The 10845-nt window shown below is 56.0% G+C and overlaps 2 protein-coding genes across 2 annotated transcripts; both read right to left on the bottom strand.

Moving 5' to 3' along the window:
* Window positions 1-708: 708 nt before the first annotated feature.
* GJB1 (gap junction protein beta 1) lies at window positions 709-5682 on the bottom strand. The gene is made up of 2 exons (XM_070951906.1): window positions 5626-5682; window positions 709-1962 (listed from the first exon to the last, which is right to left on the bottom strand). Exon 2 carries the CDS (start codon window positions 1948-1950, stop codon window positions 1111-1113), a length of 840 nt encoding a protein of 279 aa, XP_070808007.1. The 5' UTR covers window positions 1951-1962; window positions 5626-5682; the 3' UTR covers window positions 709-1110.
* A 2050-nt stretch (window positions 5683-7732) lies between these two features.
* Window positions 7733-9922, bottom strand: LOC139322772 (uncharacterized). The gene is made up of 3 exons (XM_070951991.1): window positions 9587-9922; window positions 8797-9040; window positions 7733-8609 (listed from the first exon to the last, which is right to left on the bottom strand). The coding sequence occupies exons 1-3, from the start codon at window positions 9722-9724 to the stop codon at window positions 8290-8292; spliced, it is 702 nt and encodes a 233-aa protein (XP_070808092.1). The 5' UTR covers window positions 9725-9922; the 3' UTR covers window positions 7733-8289.
* Between the last annotated feature and the right edge of the window lie 923 nt (window positions 9923-10845).

Below are 10845 nucleotides of genomic sequence, written 5' to 3'. Positions count from 1 at the left end.
GGGCTGGGCAGTCTCTCGGGCAGAGAAAGCCGCCAGGGAGGTCATGGGCAAGCCCAGCCATTTGACTGAGTCCAGAGGATCCAGGCTCGTTCTAGGCGCCCTTCCCTCCCAGGCGCTCAGCTGCCCCATTTCGACTGAGAACTTCAAGCGCCCGTTGACCCCAGTGGCTCTGCCTCATCCAGCAGTGGAGCTTGGGTGCCCTCCGAGCTTTGCCAGGCTGCCTTTCCCGTTCCAGGGCTTCCTCCGCCTTTATTTCGCCTGGCTCATTACGCCTCCTCCTACAGGGGGAGGATGCTTGTCTTTAGCTACTAGTCCCCCACAAAGGGGGCCTTGGGAAGTCAGGCTGTTCTGCCAGCGTGCACCTTGTGCCCATCTCTGCAAACCTCACAGCCTCTCCTTTGGCTGGCAAGCCGGGGACACCTGGAATAAGCCAGCGTGTTCCCCCCCAACTGGCTAAGGGTCCTGCCGGCTGTCACTTCTTTCCTCAGCCCCCTAACCCGCCCCCCCTCCCCCCCACACACACACTTCTGCTTAGGCTCCTGGCAGGAGCTCTTTGCCTGGATCCAGACTTGGGATGGGAAGGGAAGATTCCTTCCACCTCCTGACATACTTTTCAGCAAACGGTGGCCGGCCAGGAATTCAACCAGAGAAAGGTCTGCATTTCCATGTGCTGATGTGAAAGCCCAAAGAAAAACCACTGAAGGCAGGACCTGTAAAATTGTTTTAATACTGTGACTTGCTTTGGTACAGTAAAATGCAGCCAGCGAACCGGGCTGCAGTTGGATTTCCTGGCTGGAAGGGGCCTGCAGCGACCTTCAGAAGCTCCATTGCAGACCACCAGCCTTTGGGCTTCGCCTAGCTGCAATCAGGGCGTTCCGCAGGCCGATCCGGTGCCTGCAAAATCCACAGAAACTCCCTACGGAGCCTGTAAGCCGATGGGAGGGAAGTGTAAGACAGTAGCTGGTGACAGCAGGATTGGGGGAAAGGCCCCAGCCAGATTCCCCCAGAAGGGCTTGAGACAGTGCCGTGACAAGACAGCTCGGCCACCCAGAAGAGTCCTCTGCTCTCCATCAGGCCGGAGCCCAATGACCCACCAACAGCCCGAGGCCTCTAACAGGCCGAGCAGCGGTCACTCTTCTCCTGCAGCCCCGAGTTCCGCCGGAGAATGTCCTTGAGGGAGCCGTCGTGCTCAGTCAGCAGCTGGTTGATTTCGTTCTGCTTGTACTCCGAAGACAACTTGTGCCCCAGGAAGGAGCTCTTCCCCGAGGAAGGATTGTGGCTTCGGCTGAGGCGCCGGGCACAGGCTCGCACGACAAGGAGGATCATTTCGGCCACATTGAGGACAATGCAAATGCCAGAGGTGGCCAGCATGAAGACGGTGAAGATGGTCTTCTCGGTGGGCCGAGAGATAAAGCAGTCCACAGTGTTGGGGCAGGGGTAGACGTCGCACTTGACCAGGCGGATCATCTGGTACCCTGGGTAGATCATGTAGAAGATGTACATGAAGATGCCTTCAAAGAGGATGCGGAAAAGGACGCTGAAGATGTAGGTCCACCAGAGCGAGCCGGAAATGCGCATCTTGTGCTTCTTGACTTCCTCCAGGTGCTTGGTGTCCCCGTGGCCGGTCATCACCAAAAGCTTCTTCTCCTGGTGCTGCTGGTAGGCCACGTGCATGGCCACCAGAAGTGCTGGCGTGGTCACCAGGATCAGCTGCAGCGCCCAGAGCCGGATGTGAGAGATGGGGAAGTAGTAATCGTAGCAGACGTTCTTGCAGCCAGGCTGCTGGGTGTTGCAGGTGAAGGAGGACTGCTCATCGCCCCAGACGCTCTCGGCGGCCACCACCAGCACCATGATGCGGAAGATGAATACCACGGAGAGCCAGATGCGGCCAATGGCGGTGGAGTGGCGGTTCACGCCAATGATCAGGGCGTAGAAGCCTTCCCACTTCATGGCGCCTCAGACCTGAAAGAAAAGGGTCGGATCTGGTCAGAGTGGACAGGGCCCCAGGCTAAATCTCTCCCCCATGTTTTGCTGGGTGGGGAGTGCAAAGAACCACTGTGTCCATCTCCCCCCCCCCATCTCCACTCCCTTAAGCCACCTCGTTTTATTTCATGCATTGCCACAAACCGCCTGGGGATGATAAAGACAAAAGTTGGACCTCTCCTGCTTAAGCCCTTGGCAGCCCTGCTCTCAGAAAGCTCTGTGTGCCATCGGCCCCCAGGATTGTCCTCTGCCCCCATTCCCGACTAGTCAGGCTGAGAGAAACGGCTCTCCTGCCCTACAGCAATAAAGAGACTCCTGGCACCCCTGCGCTTCTCTTTCTTGACCTGGCCTACCATGGCCAAAGGATTGGTGAGATGCTGCAGTCAGAATGGCGCTGCCAACACCTACAAGGACTGGCAAGTTTCCCACAGCTTCCTTTGGCAGCTACCTCCTAATCCCTAGGCTGGCATGGGCTCGGCCCTGCCCCTCCAGCGGAATGAGGACCCTGCTACAATCTTCCACTCTTCCTCACAGGCCCCTGTGTTTTCCCTGGGGCTGATGCCACCGTGGCCTGCACCTGAGGGGCATGGCTGCACACCCCAGCCCTGTACGCCTAAGCAGCTCTGCTGGGCCAGGCTGGAAGCGGAGACTGGATCTGGGCAACCTGGCAACCTTCCCCAGGAGAGCAAGATACTCCCCAGCATGGCTTTTTGCGCTGCCCCTCCCTCCAGAGACAAGCAAATTGAGATTTCAGGGTCTTTCCTGCAAGGAGGGTAGAGACACCGCTCGGGTCCCTTTGCGCCCTGGGGACTGGTGGCACATTCTAGGTGCTCTCAAGGTCCGAAGCAAAGTGGTGCCATTCCCTGGATTGCCTGCCAGGTCAGAGAGCCTTCCCCTTCTCCAGAAATTCATTAGAGGGCCTTACCGGCCGCACCAACGCAGCCATTGCATTGACTGGCCGGGCACGCTGATGAAAAGTTACGGAAATACAAACATTTTAAAAAAATATTTTGAGAAGCAAGTTTTGGGGAGCTTATGATAAGCCCGACTGATTTGAAAGCAGCTGCTGTCACCAATGTCCTGTTTCTAGCAGCCCCACAAAATTAGGATGGAGAAAGCCAAAAGTGATGGGTTTCTCCCAATGCCCCCTTCCCAAGCCCCCCTGTGAGTTCCCAGCAGCTCCCAGCCAGCCCATTCATTCCTTACGGGGTGAGGATGAGCCTCCCGACCAGCCCTTACCTTGCCGTGGGGAACGGTTCTTCTGCAAGGCAGCCGCAGGCGCAGGCCTCCGGCAAACTCTGCCCATCTCGAGAAAGTCATATGCTGCTTTATAAACTATTTTGCATACAATAAGCCCTTTATCGGCCACCAAACAACACACTTTAGAATTCAGACCGCCTGTTAGGACTTCCGCCCACCCTGGCCAAACAAAGTCTTTCTGTGTGCCATTTCAGCCGGGCTGAGCGGCCACGGCACCTGGTCCCACGCTCTGCCAGGAGCAAGGAGCCTATTCCGCAGAGACTCACTGCGCGTGGGGCAGAAGGTTCCCTAAGATCCTGCTGGGGGTGGGCTTTTTCCCTCCCAAGGCCCCCGATTTGGCAGCTGCCCAAGGCCACTCGCTGCCCCCGGGGCCAAAGGTCCAAATGCTGGACACTAGCCAGCTCCCTCAGCCGTGACGCCGCTTGGCGTCAGCCGTACCATGTCCCGCAGAAACGGGGGTTCTTGGCATCTCCTTCCGGGGTGCAAAGTCAGTGCCGGAATCCAGTGCCAAGGCTGGCCGAAGACAAAGTGACCCTCAGTTCAAAAAGCCGACCCTGTTCCAGAACATCCTTCCTTACGCACATGCACTGCACACCCCCTTCCTTTGTGCGTCTGCCCGGAGCGCAGGCCCCACAGCCCCAGACGGAAAAGCTGCCTTCCTACCCACCAGTGGGGCGGAATTCTCCCCCCGTCCTCCATGCCGTCACACATGCGCACGCAGCCTGCAGGAGCCTGGGCTCAGTGGCTGGCCATGGGAGGTCCTTTGGGCCATCTCGGTCTCCCAAGGGCCACTGGACTTGATGCTGGGACACAAAAGCAATGAGGATTATCCTGGCTAGGTGGCTCAGTGGCTAAGACGCTGAGCTTGCCGATCAGAAAGGTTGGCAGTTCGAATCCCTAGTATAGGTCTCCTGCGTGAGCAGGGGGTTGGACTAGATGACCTCCAAGGTGCCTTGCAACTCTGTTAGAGTTACTAGGATGGTACCCAGCACCCACAATCCCCAGGTGGGGCGGGGGGGCTTGTGGCTACCCAGCTGAGCCTTCCTAGCCCTAACCCACTGGAGAATGTGGCGATTCTGCTGGCAGCTGGAAGGTAACCATTAAGCCAGCACAAACAGACAAATCGAGGGCCAGAGATCGCCCGGAGCAAAGGTCTCCCTCGGTGTTCTCAGCCCCTGAGACTTGGGGGAGGGAGCCCAGGGACACAGTGGGAACGTCTGAATGTAAACATGTGAAAAGCATGTTTTCTGCCTGTGGTTTTATGCTTCGTGTTTCAGACGGATGCTTGGGAGAGACAGGCGGGGCATTAGAAAAAAGGGGCACTGTGTATTGCGGTGGCTCAGCACAGGTGTCCGAACAATAAAAACTGGAGGCCCAAGGAGGCCCAGCATGGCATGGCTGATGGGGAGCCTCAGCCTGGCAACTGCCACTCAATGAGGGGCTTCTGGGCCCACGGAAAAGCTTGACGGGAGAAGACCCAGCCCTGGCGCTCAACAGGCCCTCCCTGCCCCCCAAGCCAGGGCTTGGAAGTCAGCAGGGCAACTCAGTCTCTGGATGGGCTTCGCTCAAGTTGCTCTATATGCTGGTTGACCAATTGTTGCTTTGCGGAGATTGTGATTGCCAGCGTCGTTTTCTGTGATGCCTGAGGCCCATTGTTGCTCAAGGAGCCAGAGGTAGGCAAATAAAAGTGATGCCAGCTCAGGTAGGTGTGGGGAGATAGGCAAGATAAGGGCTCCCAACGTCAGAGCTCCTTCCTGCCCGTTGACTTAGAGGGAGAGACTGAGGGGGCTGGGGGCAGCCCAAGGCCATGGCACCTGGAGCCCTTCCTGTCCAAGGAGTCGGCCTTGAAGCCCCCGAGTAAAGGCCCAGGGTACATGTGTGCTCATGCCCCTCTTGGTGCATTTCCCCACCACCTGCTGGGAGGACGCAAAGGGGAGAGAGCCCCCCAAGCACCTTTTGCCACCACAGAGGCCCCCCCAGGCCCCTGAGACTCCCAGGGTTGATCAGAGCAGCTCAGCAAGGTCATCTTTAGAGCTCGGGGGGGCGGGGGGTGTCCTGGGACTTTTGAAAGCCTCTTTGATAAAGAGCCCTTTCCTTTCCTCCTCCCTTCACCCTCTTTCCTTCTTTCCTTTCCTCCTCCCTTCACCCTTTCCTTTCCTTTCCCCTCCCTTCAACAGCTGGCTGAATTGCTTAATTTGTAGACTTGCTTGAGAAGACAATTCAACCTTTGCCATTGATCAAGGCTGCATGTAGAAAGCTCAAAGGTGAAGCAACTTGATCATGAAATTCTGGATCTTCGACTGAGCAAGAAGCAGCCTGCAAAGCCCACCCCTCTCGTGGCCCCCCTGCATTCTGACCACCCGCCTCTTGTTCCAGGCTCACCTGTCGCAGCCGCAGGAGGTGGTGCTGAGAGCAGCCCAGGTAACCTTTGATTTGAGGGAGTTACGCCAACCAGACCCAGAGTTTTATACCCAGGGACAGGCCCACCCACTTCCCTTGAGACAACCTCCCTCTCAGATGACTAAAGACCTACAAAGGCACATCCAACTCAACAGTTCTGCCCCAAAAGTTCTTTGGGGATGGAATCCACCTTCCGGGGTTCCTGCTTGGCTTGGTGTCCACTGGCCAGAGGCTGCCACTTCCAAGCCTGCTTTCACAGCCCCAAAAGCCCAGTCGGAACTTGCTATTTTTACACAAGAAGCTCACAAAAACAGCCATGGAAAGCGCAGAAAGAGCTTTCATGTGGCTCAAAAGAACCCCAGTCACCCCACAAGATGGAAAGTGCCAGCCACTGCCCTGCTCCCGGCCAGCAGCAGGTGGCCCAGCCTCGACCCTCAGCCTGTGATGCTATCCCAGGTTCTAGAGCAGGCACTGGACTCCCCTCCAGAGAGGTCTGCTCAGTGACCCTATGCACGGACCCTGCCCAGAGACACGTGCCCTGTCCATGTTAGCAGTGCTCCCCCTGGGCAAGCGCTTTCCTGCTGCCCACCTCGGCACCCTCTGCCACCAGCTATTTGCAAGGCTCCACATTGTGTGAGTCGCCAGACTTTCCATGACTTGCAAAAGTCGCTGCGGTCTTGTAAACATTAACTTGCACACTCGGGTGCTCTTTCCAAGTGCCTCCGCCAACCCTTGCAAGGCAGCCGAGCACGTCAGAAGCACTGGCGGGGTGGGGTGGGGTGGGCGCAAAGCTGCCCTGTGTTCACTGGGCTGAAGGGCTAGGGCAGTTTCTTGAAAGCCAGGGCAACAAACCCTGGGCATTCCCTGCTGGGTTGACTTCCGGAGCTGCTGCAAGGACAGGCGGGGGTCTCTGCCTGTGTAAGGGGCATTCCAGCCACAGTGCCCGCTGCTCAGAGGCCACTCTGTCTGTAAATCTTAATCCCAGGGCTCTGCTTTGCCCAAGCCAGCCTGGGTCTCTAAGCACCCCTCCTTGGGGACTCCCAGATGCCCTCTCTGAAGAGCCCTGGCTATTTGGGGGGTTGTGCCAGGTATGGGAGGGCTGAAGGGTGGTGCAAGTCTGGGGGCTCATCCCCACCCCTCCCCTACCCCAGCCAAGGAGAATCAAGAGCTCCATGTCTCTCTCCAAGGAGTGGCACTCCTGGAGATGCCCAGGCCAAACTCAAGCCTGTGCCCTGCCTTCCTCTTGGGCATCAAGGTGGGCAGTGGCGTTTCCCTGATTAAGTGGGCAGGGCAGGCACGGGTGACCGTCAGCAGGAAACTTATCGCTTTGGTCCCTGGTACAGCTCAGCCTTTGTCCACAAAGAACGGGGGGAGGAGGGAGTTTAGCAGCCACCCAAGCCCGGGCCATGCCTAGGATTGTGTGGCCTGGGGGTGAGCCTGAGAGGGGTGGAGTACTGTGACTCAAGTGGATTCCCAAGAAGGCAACGCCCAGGAGAGCGGGCGCTAGATGCCCAGAGTCCCCTTTGTTGAAGCTGGCAGTTTATAAACACCATCAATCACTTTTTCCCACTTAAAAGGACCAATGGCTCTAGCCCACCTTGGACGTTTCACTTTGGGGTCCTCTCACCCCCAGCCGGCAGGCCTTCAGAAGACAAAGTTTTTCCCAAGCAGGGATTGTTCTTTTAAAAGATCCGTTTCCCAAGTCTAAGGATCTGCTCTGGATGTCAGTGGTGCAAATAATCTGGTTTCCAGAACTCTCAGCTGCTACTTCTTCACCCACTCCAACTAAGCTGAAATAGGTCTAGGGTCTATTTGGAAACACCATCATTGCAAAGTTTGCCAGCATTGTAAAAACTCTTGTTTTATTTCTGCATGCGTTCCTACTCTTGAGCCATTTACCAAATCCAGAATGGACTGGACCTCTTATCCCATGGCACCTAAATTCACTGGGTTACTTGGGTGAGAGAAGGGATCGGTCAGGAGATCGAGAATCGATTGTCTTTGAGGTTATTACAGATGGCACAGAAGTTGCCTTCTTCAGCAAAAAAACGTTTCTTTGACATACTTACAAACATTTGGTTTTCTATCATTTTATTGCAGTACAATTCTCTTATTCCATAAATCGAAGCCTTGGTGCTCCCTGAGCACTGAGATTTTTATCAGCCCTTTGCAAACTTTTACCAGAAGATCAATGATTCTGAATTGTTCCAATGTTTGGAGTTTCTGCTGGCAGGTCAAATAAACTTTCTAGAGTTAAAAATTAACGTGTTTCTTACAGTTTGTTCTTCAAAAAAAATCTTCCTCCGAAAAGAGATCTTCCTTTGCTGTGGACACCCAAACCTATTTCCTTCCCTTGAGCTGCTTTATTACTGGCTGAGGCTCTGGCCAGCCTCCCACCACCAGCAGGGTAAAGACGCGCTCCTTGTATGCTTTTAAACGACGCTTGTTTTTACTTTCCCAGCTTATGCTCCTCTGTCTGGGTCTCTGCGTGGCCCACTTAGCACAGGGAGCTGAAGCCTGGTTGAGGGAAACGCCCCCCCCCCCAGTTTCATCCATGCAAGGCTCAAATAATGTTAGGGGTCAATGTGCCATAGAAAGCGGCCTTTCAAAATTCCGGCCTCCCGTTCTTTAAGGTTAGCCCTTTTTTTATAGCGCTTCTTCATCAGAGGGAAATCTGCTCCCGACACAGCCGGGCCCCGGCCTCTTCCAAAGGCTTTCGTCCTCTGCCTGGACTGGCCAGCTGACTTGAACCCTAGGAGAGGTGGGAGTGGCAGGCTCTCCACGGATGGGGGCAGCTGCCAGTGGGGTGCAGCATCCTTCGCTCCCCTTGGCAGACCCAGCCCAAGTGCCGTCCTTGGAGCAGGAGCAGGAGCTGACTGGTGGGGGGGTCGAGTCTTCGTGGCAGCTTTGCTCATGTTGGCCCTGAGGCTGGACGGGGCAGTCCCCAGCCCCCTCACAGAGGAAGTCTGGAAGGAGGGAGACTGCATGAGGGATCTGTGCCCAGGAAAGGAGGGTTCCTAGGAAAGCCCCCCCCCCTCCCCCCAGGGAGGTTGGATCTCTCTGCCCTTTGTGCCTTGCCTGCCCTTCCTTCTCCCCTCACTCGATGCTCCCCCGAGCATCGGCAGGGCCCTGAAGGCAGGCCATTCAACTCACCCAGCGAAGTGCTGCTCCCAAAGGAGATCAAGAGGCTGGACACCTCGAGGGCCCCCGGCTCAATCCGGCAACCTAAGGCTGGTTCCAGGGCACGGCCTGAAAGGGGGCCACTCTCCCTTAGGCCACCCCCTGGGATTTCCACAGGGGGTCTCCAGGTGAGCGCCTGTTTCCTGGCGCACCACCTGCTTTTCCAGGATGAAAATGCCAGGATCAGCAGGGCTCCAGAAAGAGGGTTTAAAATAATCTGGGAAGAGCACCAAGAAGAAAAAAAAAGACCCTCAGAGACCAAAACACTGACTGGTTCCCCATCCTGCTGTGTGGCTTGGCTCACTGGCTTGGGCAACCTATTTCCCAACATCATGGTAGAACCAGTATAATCCTGCCACTTTTTAGAGGAACAAAGAAGAAGGTGGGGCTTGGGAAGACCGAGAGCGAAAGATTGAGACTGCAAAAGGCCCAAGAGACCCTCAGCCGTTCCTTCCGGGGCTCAGCTGTCTTGACTGCAGTCCACAATCCAAAGGAGGCAGCCCAGGCTCAAAAAGGCCCTCTAAGGCAGAGGTCTCCAACCTTGGCAACTTTTAAGACTTATGCTTTGCTGGCTGAGGAGTTCGGGGAGTTGAAGTCCACCAGTCTTAAAGTTGCTAAGGTTGGAGACTCCTGCTCTAAGGAGAGGGACTTCTCTGGAACAGCAGGGAGCAGTTCTGGACAGGGCTGGGTGTTTGCAGAATGATGGGCTTTGGAGATCCTTCAGTCCTGGCACACGCTCATACGGGACACACCCCTAACCCACCATAACTGCCCAGCAGGTGAGGGCTGCCCCATGCAGCAGCTGTCCGGTGCCCCATCTCCCCAAAGGCTCCAATTCCAACAGCAGCAGCAGCAGCAGCTCATGCAGGACATTTGCCAGCCAGCTGCAAAATAAGAGCATTTTTTCAATCAAATCCTGCTAAATTTAGGGCCTGGCCTCACAGGTGGGGGTCCTGGTGTGCTCTTGCAAACCCAAGGCTTCCTGAGCTGCTGGGGGCTGGTTGGTTGGTTATTTATTTTGAACCTGCTAGTCAAGAAAGCTGCTAGCCCAGGATCCCTTCCAGGGGCACAAGGGCAGCTTCTGGCAACCTCAGCGGCCCCACCGAGAGACCCTTTGCAGGTCCTGCAGGACAGCTGTGTGTTGCCCAGCTCTTCTGGAAGAACAGGGGAGCCCTGGAGGCCCCAACCTTTGGAGACAATCCAGGAGGGCCTTGGCAAGCTGAAGCCGCCCCGAGATGTGTGTGTGTGTGTGTGCTGCGATTGGGACTCCTGTCTTTGTGTGGTGTGATCTGGCATCTGCCGTGTCGGGGCAGGGCGCAGATTGCACCAAGAGGGCGCTTCATAAATGGAATAAAGATAATACCAAGCAGCAAAGGCCACCATGACGCTCGTGAACCTGCTGCGCAGCTCCTGCTGCTGGTGCCATTCTCCGGCCGTCTGCATCCCCCGGCCCCTCCGCAGGAGAGCTGGCACTGTGGGAAGAAAAGCCGCCCAGGCTCAGCACCCTCCTGGGCCCCATGGAGGCACTGCCACTGCCCAGGTGCCCTCTGGGAGAGAGGAGCGCTCTGCCCAAGTGGGACCCAGGGAGTGCCTGGTGCACAGCCGTCCGCCTGGCCCTCCACTCTGCAAGCGGCCAAGGCGGGCCAGCTGCAACTCAGGCCTGGCGTTACCGCCTCTTGGTGTCTTTCTTTGGTGGAAAACTCCAGAGTGTCTCTCTTCCCACTGCTCTGAAAGGACCGAGGAGCAGATCTTTAGACAAAGGCGGGGCTGTTCCTTTCCCAGCCTGAAACAGGCTCTCATTCAGGGGTGAAATGCTCCCGGTTCAGTCAGGTTCACAAGAACCGGTAGTAAAAAAGGCTACTGGTTCACCGAACTGGTAGTAAAAAATGAAAAAAAAAAGTTCCGATGATCAGGTGAGTGACGAGCGATCTTCGGAACTTTTTAAAAAACTTTTTAAGCATTTTTTTACTACCGGTTCTACTGGTACCGGTAGTTAAAAATGCTTTAAAAAGTAAAAAAAAA

This window comes from Pituophis catenifer, unplaced genomic scaffold, assembly GCF_029215685.1.
Source record: "Pituophis catenifer annectens isolate HBS135680 unplaced genomic scaffold, rPitCat1.0.hap2 SCAF_11, whole genome shotgun sequence".
NCBI classification, from domain to species: Eukaryota; Metazoa; Chordata; class Lepidosauria; order Squamata; family Colubridae; genus Pituophis; species Pituophis catenifer.
This window is presented reverse-complemented; position numbering and strand designations above follow the sequence as displayed.